The sequence below is a fragment of the Hemibagrus wyckioides genome, linkage group LG08 (genome assembly GCF_019097595.1).
Source record: "Hemibagrus wyckioides isolate EC202008001 linkage group LG08, SWU_Hwy_1.0, whole genome shotgun sequence".
Taxonomy (NCBI): Eukaryota; Metazoa; Chordata; class Actinopteri; order Siluriformes; family Bagridae; genus Hemibagrus; species Hemibagrus wyckioides.
Window position 1 is genome coordinate 26,893,133 of NC_080717.1, and position 15,782 is coordinate 26,908,914.

At 43.0% G+C, this 15,782-nt stretch overlaps 1 protein-coding gene across 1 annotated transcript; it reads right to left on the reverse strand.

Annotated features, from left to right (window-relative positions):
- Positions 1-2,183: 2,183 nt before the first annotated feature.
- Positions 2,184-14,926, reverse strand: parvaa (parvin, alpha a). Its single transcript, XM_058396793.1, has 13 exons — positions 14,640-14,926; positions 10,471-10,560; positions 9,677-9,747; positions 9,506-9,608; positions 8,835-8,975; positions 8,632-8,747; positions 7,105-7,163; positions 5,798-5,817; positions 4,437-4,498; positions 4,281-4,349; positions 3,673-3,774; positions 2,575-2,647; positions 2,184-2,479 (listed from the first exon to the last, which is right to left on the reverse strand). Exons 1-13 carry the CDS (start codon positions 14,764-14,766, stop codon positions 2,403-2,405), a joined length of 1,110 nt encoding a protein of 369 aa, XP_058252776.1. The 5' UTR covers positions 14,767-14,926; the 3' UTR covers positions 2,184-2,402.
- Between the last annotated feature and the right edge of the window lie 856 nt (positions 14,927-15,782).

Sequence of the window (15,782 nt, forward strand, 5' to 3'; positions counted from 1 at the left end):
GTGAAATATCTAAACCAGGCCATCAGACACACCTATCCATCCATCCAACCTCTACACCGCTTATCCTACTGGGTCATGGGGAACCTGGAGTCTCTCTCAGGAGGCTCGGGTCACAAGGCAGGGTACAGCCTGGACAGGACACCAGTATATCTCAGGAGCCTCGGGTCACAAGGCAGGGTACAGCCCGGACAGGATACCAGTCTATCTCAGGAGGCTCGGGTCACAAGGCAGGGTACAGCCTGGACAGGACACCAGTCTATCTCAGGAGGCTCGGGTCACAAGGCAGGGTACAGCCTGGACAGGACACCAGTCTATCTCAGGAGGCTCGGGTCACAAAGCAGGGTACAGCCCGGACAGGACACCAGTCTATCTCAGGAGGCTCGGGTCACAAGGCAGGGTACAGCCTGGACAGGACACCAGTCTATCTCAGGAGGCTCGGGTCACAAGGCAGGGTACAGTCAGACAATACACCAGTCTATCTCAGGAGGCTCGGGTCACAAAGCAGGGTACAGCCTGGACAGGACACCAGTCTATTTCAGGAAGCTCGGGTCACAAGGCAGGGTACAGCCTGGACAGGACACCAGTCTATCTCAGGAGGCTCGGGTCACAAAGCAGGGTACAGCCTGGACAGGACACCAGTCTATTTCAGGAGGCTCGGGTCACAAGGCAGGGTACAGCCCGGACAGGACACCAGTCTATCTCAGGAGGCTCGGGTCACAAAGCAGGGTACAGCCTGGACAGGACACCAGTCTATTTCAGGAGGCTCGGGTCACAAGGCAGGGTACAGTCAGACAATACACCAGTCTATCTCAGGAGGCTCGGGTCACAAGGCAGGGTACAGCCTGGACAGGACACCAGTCTATCTCAGGAGGCTCGGGTCACAAGGCAGGGTACAGCCTGGACAGGACACCAGTCTATCTCAGGAGGCTCGGGTCACAAGGCAGGGTACAGTCAGACAATACACCAGTCTATCTCAGGAGGCTCGGGTCACAAAGCAGGGTACAGCCTGGACAGGACACCAGTCTATCTCAGGGCACAATCACACACACATACACACTTTAGAGATGCCAATCAACCTATAACACATATCTTTGGACTGGGGAGGAAACGGGAGAACCCTGAGGAAACCAGCCTGGACAGCTTAGTGGTTAAGGTGTTGGACTAGTGATAGAAGCTTGTGAGTTTGAATCCCGGTCCACCAAGCTGTCACTGCTGGGCACCTGAGCAAGGCCTTTAACCCTCAGTTGTATAAAATGGGATAAATTGAAAGCCACTCTGGATAAGGGTGTCTACAAAATGCAAGAAATGTATACCATGAGGCACAGGAGAACATGTAAACTACACACACACACACAGCAAAGGCAAGATTCGAACCTGGAGCTGTATCTGCATGAGTTTATGAACTGCACCAGTACCACATGACTCACTGACGGGATAATTGCAGGTAAACAATCTGTTTTTGTCATCAAGAAGATGATTGTGAGGTTAAACCTCAGACCTGAGACTTACTGAACAGTTCCATGGATTAAATCTCATTTGGAGAACATGAATAAATATAAGAAGAAGGGATGAAAAATATCAATAATAATAATAATTAAAAAAAAGAGGAGTCAGTGTTGGTAATGAATTCATTTAAAGTTTATTTATTCAGTCAAGTTTCTCCCAGAACTCCCAGTCTGATGAAGACGAGAGATTCGAAATATCTACATCTACACGAAGAAAATCAAACACACTCCTGATCGCTCTCGTCTGTCTGGAGCGAAGGATTGGTACTGCTGTTTCCTGTCAGTTGCTGGGTGGGGGGGTAGACATTATAAAAGGAATTAAAAAAAAAAAAAGTCCTAAAATGTTTCTCCTATTAATCCCATTCTTACAAAATACTGTACTGTCTAAACCGCATAGAAAAATCTGCTCATATATATATTTATTTATTTATTTATTTATATAAACTGTATCAGACTCTTTGGGGTGAAGAAGAAACCCGACAAGAGAGATTAAGAGATTCTGCGAGCGAAAGCTACAGTAGTGTGAGAAATTTGCTGCAGAATTCACTGTGTTCACACTCCCAGTGAAAAATAAGCTTATAGCTCACCACACACACACACACACACACACACACATACTCACACACATGTAGTTACTCCCACACAGTCAGTCTGTCTTTCTTTCTTGTATACACACACACACACACACACACACACACACAGAGACTCTCTCACACACACTCTCTCTCTCTCTCTCTCTCTCACACACACACACACAACCTCTTTCTCTCTGTCTGTCTCTCACACACACACAGACACACACACACACACACTCAAACACAACGTCGCCATTATAAATCCCTGTAGTGCCGATTCTCCCAAACTGGACCGCAGACTGAAAGGTCCATCAGTGTGTCGTTACTCCACGTGTCTGTAACGGGTGAAGAGGTTGTACAGAACACGCAGAGTGGACTTCAGGTCACAGTTCACGATGTCTGAGAGAAGAAAACCACGATTGCATTATATTCAGCACTTGTTGGGTGCCAATAATTCTGAATGGTACTACATAGTACTGAATGGTATTATTTACCCTCTGCCCTGGGTTTGGGTCTCTCCAGTCCACCGTCCTGCATCAACTCGAAGGCGAAGGACACGTTATGGACCTGGAGGAAATGGAGAAACAGGACAGTAACAATAAGGACAGATTTCCAGTCTGCAGGGTTTATACTGTATGAAGTGAAATGATTTGTTATGAAGAGGAAATAAAAACCCTTAAGCAGATTCTCTAGAGAAAAAAAAATCTACTTCTGTGAAGCAGTGAGTTTGGATCCTGTCCCCAGGCCTGAATGTCTGGAACAGAATGCCTTTTTATTTATTTATGTTTTAACCCTCTGTCCAGTCAGTTAAAGCTGGGGTCAAGTCACAAGCCTTGTGTCTAAAAACTCAACTCACAGGCTTATTGTGTCCTTGTAATTATCCAACACCGCAGCCCCTAAACATCCATAAAGTGAGTGCATGGCACAAGCAGGACATGTGGACGACGATGATGACGATGAAGGTGAAATGTGTGTGACTTTCTGCTGTATTGTTCTCGGGTCTTGTCCTTTAAAGCGCTCCTGCTGTCTCACATTCTCTCCAGCTGGACGCTAATCTCCGTGTCGCTCTTCCATTTCCTGTGCAGAGGTAGATTACAGCCGTGCCCTGCCGCTCGCTGCCCACTTGGCTGGACGTGTTGGATCTGAACCCGGACACGCTGCCACACGGCCCGGTCTTTCCACCGCACCACACCGCCGAGGCTCTGCACTTTATCGTGCTTTAATACACACGGGATTTAAAACAGGCTCCTTAATCGAGTTTTAGTGTCTGATCGTCAGACGGCGAGTGTGTGAGCGACATTAGGTCATTAGATTTATTAAATCTGTGTGCGAATGCTTTCAGGAAACAAACTGAACTGAGGTTTTAATTTGCGTCGCGCTCGCACACAGACGTTAAATACAAGCAACGCCCACGGCATGGCTGATTTCCTTTTAGCCACGCCCATACCTCTCCATATAAGGCGAAGCTCACAGAGAAATGATGACGAAAAGGTGAAAGAGAGCCTCCTAAACACAGCATGCGACAAATATCCAGTAACAAAATTATAGTCTGGACTCTGAACTTCACTGAATCCAGTGACACAAACTCACACCTTTTGCTCAAAGTTTTCGGGGGTGAGGAAGAAATTGTAGAGCTGTACGAAGTATCCTTCCAGGAGTCCCATCAGAAGCACAAGGTACACTCCGTCTGCAAACTGAACACACACACACGTCATCTTTCTGTATAACAGAAATTCTATACGCTAGTAATAAAGACAAAATATTACTGACCCACCATCACAATAATTATCTGTTTAATATTCAATTATGACTTGTGTCATGTCCAATTCTCGTAAATCATTCATGAACAAGTTGTACTGAAGCGAGTCGCGCAGATCGAATCAGTGTTTCGCGCCCTCCAGTATGTCATGTATCTCTCTATCTATGACGGCAAATCAAGCCAATTCCGCGATATCCCGGGGAGCTTGAAATTTTTCAATATGACCGCAGGTTTGAGGCGGGACGTGTCGTGTGAGGTCATCATGAGACACATTAAGCCTCATCCCCGTCACATGTGTGGAACATGAGTGCAGCCCAGTCTTCACTGGGAGGAGTCTGAATGAAGAATCCAGTGTAACAACCAATGCAGAAGAGTAAACAATGACTGACTGAGTAGTGTGTGTGTGTGCGTGTGTGTTGTGTGTGCGTGCACGTCCAGTACCTGTGTGTCCAGCTCAGCCACCTCCAGGTTCAGCTTGTTCAGGTGTTTGTTGACGAAGGTGATGAGCGTCTGCACAAAACATCAGCAGAGTTTTAGTTAAATCAGTGCGTTTCAGAGCTTCGGTTTAGCAGAACGTGTGTCTGCGCTGGATTATACCTTCTTCACCACGTTCAGCTTGTCAGGTGCGTGATCGAACAGGGTGTCGAAGGCGTCACGCTCTGAGAGGAGAGAGGAAAAACCCTGATTTAACAAAGTACAGTAATCCCCCGCTATATTGCGGTTCATTTATCACAGTCCCGGTATATCGCGGATGTTTATTTGAAACATAACTAATTTTTTTGCGGATTTTCCCAGTATATATCGCGGTATCCGCAAACCTTATAGTGAATTGTTTTTATGTTGAAATAAGGTAATTTATTAATAAAAATAGAATGAATAATTACAAAATATAAACATTAATTGAAAATGAAGTAAAATGTTAATAACAACACCTAGCGTTGTTTAGGAAAGCGCGGCGCGGGGATGCTGAAAATCTAAATACAGTACGGCTGGAGGAGCGAGTCTGGCCAATCGGAATGCCCCATTCATTTAATCACGGTTGTGATTGGCTGCTGGTTATGCGTGCAGGTGGGGAAAGGGAAGCAGAATTCTCCAGCATCCCAGTTCTTCACGCGTCACTTTCGTTTTGTTCTGTGTACACTTTTAGTTTTTTTTTTGTGGTTTTTCTGCAAGCCCTATTATACCTCCAAACGCTCTGCACCTTCTAAGGCTTCTGGCAAGGAACATACATAAATACAGTACTCACTATAAATGTGATATTTTTACGAATTTACCCAAAATTCATCTCTCTGTATAACTGCAAATGTTTTCTGTGTGTGTTTAAAGAGTGTGGGAGGGTCATTTACGGCTTAAACAATAATAAAAAAAAAAAGCATTTGGGGGGTGGTGTCCGTGTATCGTGGACTTTTGTTTATCGTGGGTGGTTTTGGAACGGAACCCCTGCGATAAACGGGAGATTACTGTATGAATTTTAGAAATTTTTAGTAACTGGAAATTGGAAGAGACTAGAAGTGATTTGATTATATCTTCACTGTAAAGAGTTTAATTGTGATGTGAAAATAAAAATAAAAGCAACATAAGGTTTTAATTTCCGTCGTATTCGCTCACACGAAACATCTCGCCTGTTAAATAGTAGCGTGTTCACGACACGGCTAATTTACATTAAGCCACGCCCACACCTCTCCATATAAGGCAAAGCTCACAGAGCGCTCTTTCGAAACACTCTCTCTCTTTCATTACTTTCTTTTTTGCAAATGCTACTATTACTTATATTTTTTATTACACTTTACTGTACTTTCTAAAAGGCGACTAAAAGGTAGCATCCGATACCACAGACACACTTCCTCTACTTTTGTCCTGATTGATCGATGTGAGATCTAAATGTTCAGCTGTTGGTCAGTTTTGTATAAATTGGGTAAAGAATGCATCGACGAGTGAAATTAATAAGTGAAGCTTACCGTGTCTGCCGGATAAAGCCCTGTGGAAAAGAGGAAGGAAATAAAAACAAAAACAAACAGCGTAAAAAACACAAAAATCTGAAATATCTTATTCTCCAAACAAAAATGCTTGACCTGACAAGCTGCGTTTATGTCGTATTAACTTCAAGGGAAATTAAAAAAGAGAGACTGGAGAGAGAGTGAATATTTACAGCTGCTATAATGCAAGTGATAATAGGGAATATGTTTTTACTGGACACTTAAATGCAACTCTAAAAGGATAAAAATTACAACTTTCTGTAAGCACATATCGCTGTGGTATAAAATGAAGAAACAAAAAAAATCCCACACATAGGTGGAGTTATGGGAAAAGATTCAGCGAGTCGCATCACACGCCTCTGTGAGTTATTTATTATTATTATTATTTTTCTCTAGCAGCACTGACCCCGGTGTTTTATTCCTCATTTACTGTAACATGACTGAGGTGTGTGTGTGTGTTTGTGTGTGAGTAACTGCTCATCCCTCATCATTTACAATGTATTGATCAGAGTGTATGTAAACATGTCCTAACACACACACACAAACACACGCACACACATATATATTATATATATATATATATATGAATGCACACGCTCACACACTTAGTCTCTCATTCACAATGTATTGATCAGAGTGTATACAAACACACACACATAAATGCACAAACAAATATATGAACGCACACACACGTGCATACACGCACACACGGCCACATATCCTCACACACCAACACACAACCCAGTAGAACACACATGCGCACACACACACACACACACACACACACACACAAATATAAACACATCCTCACCAACTTACACACACCAAACACACAATCCAGCCAGACACACACACACACACACAAATATAAACACATCCTCACCAACTTACACACACCAAACACACAATCCAGCCAGACACACACACACACACACACACAAACCCACCCTTATACACAAACAGACCTATACGCAAGTACAACTACACCCCAACACATCCTCACCCACTTACACACCCCTTCACACATATATACATAAATACCCACACACCCTCACACCCATCCACCTAACTCTCAGTTAGGCGGTGTCTAATCTTGCTCCAGTGCATGTGCAGGTTTTCCTTCTAACCATGCAGCCGCACCTCCTAGTGTTCTGAAAGCATGATTAAACATGTGGAATCAGGCGAGGCTCTGTGTGGCTGCGTGTGCCGTCTGAGGATAAGACCGGACAACAGAGTGTACATGAGGAAAAGGCACAAGAACAGAGATGTGGAGAAGCTGAAAGACTCACTCAGTGTTGCCTGTGATTTCCTCTTGAACCTGACGAGACTGCAGGATTCCCTCCCGTTTCTGACAGTCAGGAAACACACACACACACACACATTACTGAAATGAAACAAAATACTGAGATTAAACAGGAAACATATGGACCATGTCACTCTGTGAACGACACCCAGTCACAGTCAAACATCAACACGACACTGTTTTTCATGGGTTGGACTCGGCCCCTTAGTTCCAGTGAAAGGAACTCTTAATGCTTCAGCTTCATACCAAGACATTTTGGACAATTTCATGCTTTGTGGGAACAGTTTGGGGATGACCCCTTCCTGTTCCAACATGACTGCACACCAGTGACCAAAGCAAGGTCCATAAAGACATGGATGAGGGAGTTTGGTGTGGAGGAACTTGACTGGCCTGCACAGAGTCCTGACCTCAACCCCATAGAACACCTTTGGGATGAATTAGAGCGGAGACTGTGAGCCAGACCTTCTCGTCCAACATCAGTGCCTGACCTCACAAATGTGCTTCTAGAGGAACGGTCAAAAATTCCCATAAACACACTCCTAAACCTTGTGGAAAGCCTTCCCAGAAGAGTTGAAGCTGTTATAGCTGCGAAGGGCGGGACAACTCCATATTACACTCATGTGCATGTAAAGGCAGACGTCCCAAAACTTTTGGCAACATAGTGCAGGTTTTGTATAAGATAAGACAGCAATTTTCTCACAAGTTTATCTCGGCTATTTCGCACCCAGCTAGCTAACTTGCGCCATCACAAACACAGTTGTGTTCTCCGACACACACCGAGCCGTTGTTCCTTTCCACATTGTTTTATAAGCTATTTTTATTTTGCGTAGCGCCAACTGCAAAAAGATTACAATTATTTATGAAACGGCTTGTTGCCTCATTTATGGATGATTTGAACCCGGTGTCGTCTCTGCTACCGGAGACCTTGACTATTCCTTTATGTATTGCAGCTGTTAGATTAGATACCAATTATAACACAAAAGGATAAGATGTTATAATACACAATATTACAAAAAAAAAACAACACGGTTTAGAACTGCTATAAAATAAGCGATAACAGGAACTTACATTTCTACCATTTGGCAGACGCCCTTGACATTTTATACAACTGAGTAATTGATGGTTAAGGGCCTTGCTCAGGGGCCCAGTAGTGGCAGCTTGGTGGACCTGGGATTCAAACTCATAACCTTCTGATCAGTAATCCAACACCTTAACCACTAATCTACCAGTTCCCTTGTTACCAGTTACTCTGAAACTCCAGCAATGCTAACAATATTTATTTACTAAACAATGACACTCTGTAAATTTTATCACGTCATAGTTACAGTTAAAATGGAGGAATCAAAACTACCATCAAAACAAAAACTATATAAAAAATAGTTTCTGGAAACACCGACACTGGAGATTCCTTCCATAAATAAACTGATTCTGAGATTTTATGAAGTACAGCGCAATAGAAGTGGCTCTAAGAATAAAAGGGTGAAATATTCCAGACGGACTCAAGGTTGCGTACCTGAACCACCACCACCTGGATGGAGACGTGGTCCGGGAGGCGGATGGGGGCTCTGAAGTGCTGAGACAGCGCCACCAGGAGGTGCAGGATGGCCACCATGCTCTTGGCATGAACAGCTGGTGCAGGAAGAGAGAACATCAGTGTTAGCTAGTTTATTCCCAAACTGTGCTACAGCTTCGGGAAGAACATTTCCTCAGGCTTACAGTCCACGTTCCACTTGGTGTTCCTGGGGGAAACTTTGAGAACCTCGTTGATGCGCTCGAGGACCGTCTGGAGTTTCTGCTTCTGAGCGATCTCCGACTGCGTGACCTCCGCCACGTTCAGCTTCTCTCCCTCCAGCTTCTCTGAAGGACCAAGAAGGAGGAGGACAGAGACATGTGTGAGTAAGCTGAGGGACTCGACTGTGAAGAATTATTGGCACCCTGGTTAAAGACCGGTTAGAAAAAATTCACTCTGTGGTTCATTTACACTATATTAAACAAAAAAAAAAACCCAGAAATAAATCTAACATTTGATTAAAAACAAAACCATAATCACATATTAAACAATTATTATTTATTTATATAATTATTGTTATTTACAATAAACAATACATATTTCATTTTATTCTATAGATTTGTCCTCACGCTTCTCACAATTTTCTCACCACCTTTTATTTTTATCCTCTTTATTCTTATTGCATTGCTGTTTAATTGTTTAATTTTCTGCTACTTTATTCGGCTACTTTCTTCTCATTTCTGCTAATCGTCTCATGCAGAAGAAGTCATGACGTTTAGACGTGAGAGGGAAGCTTCTGTGTAATTCACAGACCGCTGCTTTAATTTGTAGGGTGTGACCTGATCACCACGCCCACAGTGCTGCTGAGGATCCTCACCAAAGAGCTTCTGCAGAACTTGTCCATCATACAGATCCTCTGCCAGGTCCTTAACAATGATCCTATCATTGACCAGCACGTCATTGATCCAGTCGATGAGCACCTGAGTGAGACATCGTCGTTAAACCCCGGCTCTCCGTGACCTGAGAAACTTTATATCCTCATCCTCACCTTCGTCAGCTCCTGTAGCTTGCTGTTGTTCCTGGAGTTGGGGTCCACCATGGTGCGAACCTCGTTCTCCTCTGTTTGAAGAGAAAAGACAAGAATGTTGGAGTAAGTAAAAGAACATGATTGATCTCAATCACATGAATGAGCCAGGGATGAACAGATTCCCATCTTATTCCTCCGATTATTTCCTTTATTTTCTACCATATTTCATCTCGGTATATCAGGCATAACATTATGACCACCTGCCTAATATTGTGTTTGTCCACCTTTTGCTGCCAAAACAGCCCTGACCCGTCGAGGCATGGAGTCCACTAGATCCCTGAAGGTGTGCTGTGGTATCTGGCACCAAGATGTTAGCGGCAGATCCTTTAAGTCCTGCAAGTTGTGATGTTATGGCCTCCATGGAGGACTTAAAGGTTACTTGCAAGACGTAAAGGATATTTTTGATAGATACTGACCACTGCAGACCGGGAACACCCCACACAAGAGATACAGTTTTGGAGATGTTCTGATCCAGTGGTCTAGCCATCACAATTTGGCCCTTCATCAAACTCACTCAAATCCTTACACTTGTCCATTTTTCCTGCTTCTAACATCAACTTTGAGGACAAAATGTTGACTTGCTGCCTAATATATCCCACCCACTACCAGGTGCCATGATGAGGAGATACTCAGTCTTATTCACTTCACCTCTCACTGTTCACAATGTTATGATAGGTGTGTGTGTGTGTGTGTGTGTGTGTGTGTGTGTGTGTGTGTGTGTGTGTGTGTGTGTGAGAGAGAGAGAGGTGACGTACCCAGCATGGTGTCTTCGGGATGCAGTTCATACGGTGTGGGACTCAGGGGCAGGTTTATGGCGTTCATGCCTTCCTCCTGCAGCTCCGACACTAAAACACACACACACACACACACACACACACACACACACACACACACACACAGTGTTAATGAAACACCAAAAAAAAAAAAAAAAAAACCTTAACACAACAAAATCTTACATTTCTGACAAAACTTCCATCAACGTGTCTGCTTCAAGATGAAAACTTCTGAACATTAGGTGCAACAAATAATTAAGAAGCGATGATCCCGGGTGTGGCGAGAGGCGATAAAGGCATTATTTAATTAAAGAAATTTATTTATTCTGTTTACTTATTTTTTAACAGAGAAAGTACAATTGTTATGTGATAAAATGTTTTATCAACTAGTAACAAGAAATACTCGCTAGCTACAGGCAGGACAAACAGAAACTAACGCTAAATAATAAGTATATAGTTTAATAACTTTAAGAACTGTTTATTAATAAGTGTTTATTGTAAAATTTAGGCCAGATTTTAAGACTAAACCTAGATCCAAATTACTGTTGTTTTTTTTGAGAGAGTCACATGCACCATTATTTGACTTGTTCTACAATTTTAATGAGACGTGTACTGATGATATTTTTATACGCTCTCATCTTACACAATTACGATATGAAAAGAAATAAAAATGATCAGAAAACGTTGGATTTTAGACGAACAACGCAACACAGAACCATCCAGACTCGAGCCATCAACTCAAAGGAAAGCAGCTCTCGGCTTTATTAACGTCACTATTTTAAGCCTGGTGTTAACAGCAGCCTCCTGCCAGGAACACCGTCAGCCCTTCACCCCTGCCATTACCCAGCATGCATTACTGCACACGCCTCCATCCACAGCGATGCCTACAGAGGGAACATCCTGTGCTGGATCCCGAAACCCCTCCTGGTGAGCAAGACATCCTGATGATCCTTGCAATCAACACCATCAACACAACGTGCACACACACACACACACATACACACACACAGACACATGCACGCACACAGACACGCACGCACACAGACACACACACACACACATTAACCACCACTGCACACACACACGCACACACACACACAGATACTCAGCTGCTGCCTCCTGTAGGGAAACAGGGAACTCATCCACATGTGATGCACCTGTGTGTGTGTGTGTGTGTGTGTGTGTGTGTGTGTGTGTGTATGTGTGTATGTGTGTATGTGTGTGTCAGACAGAGAAGACAGGAAGGTGTCAGACATGTACATATTTCATTGTCAGCCTTTTTTTTTTGCAAGAAGTTCAAATCTGTGTTTAAGTTACAGGGCCAGTTCAATTTTTAATGAATTAAATAAGTGTCTCTCTCTCCCCCTCCGTCTCTCTCTCTCCGTCTCTCTCTCTCCGTCTCTCTCTCTCTCGTCACAGTTCACCATGACAGCCTGGTGATGAGGTTTATAACCTCTGAGAGAATCCACAATGAATCACCTGTAAACATTACTCAACACACTGCACGCCCCATCACCACACACACACACACACACAGAGAGTAAATAATATATGTACTCCACCATACAGAAAGTCACTACATATTTGTCCACACTGTTGGGAGTTTAAAAGGGAAAAAAGAAGAATCCATCTATCCATATTCATATCCATCAATTCGTCCATTTGCTCATCAATCCATCCTTTTATTCATCCATCCATCCATCCATCCACCCACCCACTCATCCATTCATCAGTGCATACACTTAAACGTCCATCCATTAATTCCATTTACTCATCTGTCCATCAATCCATACTTCAGTCCATCTTTCCACCCTCTCATCCACCCATTCAACAATTCATCCATCCATCCATCCACCAGTCCATACACTTAAACGTCCATCCATTAATTCCATTTAACCATCTGTCCATCAATCCATGCTTCAGTCCATCCATTCAACAAATCATCCATCCATCCATCCATCCAATTCATCCATCTATACATCCATCCATCCATCCATTAATCCTTCCATCCATCCATCCATCCATCCACTCATTCATTAATCCTTCCATCCATCCACCTTCTCATCCATCCATCCACTCAAACATCCATGCATTAATCCATCCATCCATGCACTCATCCTTCAATCCACCCTTCCACTCATCCCTCAATCCACCCATCCTCCCATTCCTCTGCCCATTACACTTAAGACAGTTTTTTAAAAAGATTTTCTCCTCTCCAGTTTTACATTCTTCAGGTTCCTCGTGAACATATTTGCTGATTAACACTTTTCCAGTGTTTGAACCTGAGCAGGAAAATGTTTTCCTTACAGCTGTTTCCTTACAGCGCAGTGTGAATTTCCAGCTGTGTTCCTGTTCTCTAGAACGCCTGAGCTCTGAACCATCGCAGTTCACTACAGCATTACCCTACATGGCTACGATACACACTCTAAACACACACACACACCTCACACGTGTGCTGGAGCTCACACTGGAGATGACTGTGGAGCAGAGACTCCAAAAAATCCAGAGATTCAGCCATGTGAAATACGTAATATTTACACACACACACACACACACACACACACACACTAACTCGAGCTCATGACAGAAGCAGGACGATCTTCTCAGTATCCACAACAACATGCCGAGTGTCACAGAACTTCATAAAACTGGTTATTGATGCTGGTTGTGTTACTGTTTTCACTTTCACTTGGTGTTTTGGTTGTCATGGAAACGGTGTAAAGGGTTTGGCCTTGGTGTCTTTTATCCTGTGTGTGTGTGTGTGTGTGTGTGTATGTGTGTGTTCAAATCAATTAACGTACATCTGTGTAATTATCTAACATTCTTTTCATCCGTCCATTATTTATATCAGTCTTTCTGTCGGTCTGTTCATCTGTCTTCATCTTTCTGTTTCTCCATCCATCCATCCATCCATCCATCCATCCAGTTCTCCACTGATTTCTGTTTGTCTGTCCATCCTGCCTTTCATTTATCTGTCATGTCTGGTGTCATGCCTCCATCCATTTCTCACCTGGACATCAGTCAGTCTGTCCATCCATCTATCTGTTTATCTATCCATCCAACCAAGATTTGGTTGTCCATATATCCATTTGTCTGTTCAGTACATCCATACAGTCACCCATCCATCTCACTGTCTGTCCATCTGTCTATTTATCTGTCTGTCTGATGGTCCACCCTTCTGTCTGTCAGTTCATCTGTTGATTTTTCTGCTTATCCATCTATCTACCCACCCATCCATCTGTTTATCTGTCTGCTTATCCAACCATCCATCCACCCATCTGCTTGTTTATCTGTCTGCTCATCCATCTGTGTATGTCTGTTTACCCATCCATCCATCCATCCATCTATCTGTTAACCCATCCATCCACTCTGCTGACTGTTTATCTGTCTTCTCATCTATCCATCCATCCATCCACTCATCTGTCTGTTTATCCATCCACTCATCTGCTCGTTTATCTGTCTACTCATCTCTCCATCCATCCCTCAAACTATTTATCTGTCTTCTCATCCATCTATCAATCCATCCAACCACACCTCAAACTATCTCTGATTGTTTATCTGTCTTCTCATCCATCCATCCACTCATCTATCTGTTTACCCATCCACTCATCTGCCTGTTTATCTATCTGCTTATCCATCCATCCATTAATAAACTCACCCAACCATTCACTTATATGTCTGTTTATCCATCCATCTGTTCATCAATTCACTTACTACATGAATTAGTTGCTCTTAGGTCTGTCAGATTTACATAATAATAATAATAATAATAATAATAATAATAATAATAATAATAATAATAATAATGATAGAGTTTGTAGTATTTCTCTTATCTTTCCAGAGCTGTGTTTATTTGTTGATTTTGTTTGTGTGTCCATCTTGTCTGTAAATGCACTCATGTCATTTCTCAGTTTCGTGTAGAATTAAAATAAATGCATAAACAGACAGGAAGTCTCTCAGCCTGTGTGTGTGTGTGTGTGCGCGTGAGCGCGCGCACGTGAACATGTTTCTACTCGTCCGGGTTGCAGTGTTTATGAGTCTCTGAGACGCCCATCATTAAAACTCAACAACAAACTAACTGATTTAAGGAGCTTGTGAAACTCTGGAAGTGACACTAGAGTGGACTGTTTGACCCTTTTTGAAACTTTTACCTTCTTTCGCCTTTTTCCTTCTGACCAAAGTTCCTCCGAGTTTCCCGAGAAAAGTCTCATCTTTCTTCCTGAAGCTCGGAGACAGCGGAGTGGGAGAGGTCGGGGACTTCTGCGGAGAGGACGCCATCGTTTAACAGTGTCTCATAAAAACAACTAATAAGAAAACTAACTTAGAAATAAATTTAAAAAACGGTATTTAATTTCTCTTTTTCCCACTCCTGTAGGATTTCTGGAAAAAATCCCTGGAACGGAAACGGAATTCCAGGTATTTAGCCCTGCCCTCTTAAACATGGATTCTCCCAGTCTCTCTCCTCCTCCTGCGCCCCCCCTCAGGTTTTCTCAATGGTTTCGCCTGCTTTGTTTATTTATTTATTTTTTTCTGCACCGCCCACTTTTCCAAAGTTCGTCTCGCGCTCCCGAATTGCAGTGCTTTATAAAAACCTGTTCTCGCGGGAAATCGAGTCTCCATACAACCCCGCTGTTACAATGAAAACAGTTGATGTTAAAAAATGTCAACCGAACTGCTTTACGGCAGAACGTGCAAAATGCGCGTTTTTTATCCAATACATCTTTTTATGTGGATTTCATTCTAGTGTGACTTGTCTCCCAAACGTTTGTCAAAAGTATTTGGCACGCCAAGCAAAACCACGATAAATAAATAAAATGAAATACTACTAATAATTTATAACTAATTGGCACCCCTTCAAAGTGGTTGACTGGTCAAACATTTAGGTTTGCGGTTCTGATCACAGGTTATCTTTATTTTGTATAAGGGTTCGTCTTCAGGCCAAATCATAACCTCCTCGCAGAGACAACCGGGTTTATTTCAGTCTTAGCCAGAGCTCTAAAGCATCAGAGATCCAGCATCTTTCACAGTGGGTTTCATTCACCAACACGTGTTACACAGCCACCTTGATCAATCAAACACACGGGGACTGATGGTGTTCCTCATGTACACGTGTTTGTGTGATCTTAAATGTTCTTCTATCATCATGACTTCTATCAGCAGTGACACTCAGAATAAGTCCTATAAAATGTCAGTTTGTTTTTCTTTCTTCATTCACATCGACGTTTATGGCATTGGGCAGACGCCTTCATCCAGAATGAACTAGGTCACAGACTAAGTATACCATCAGTCTATAA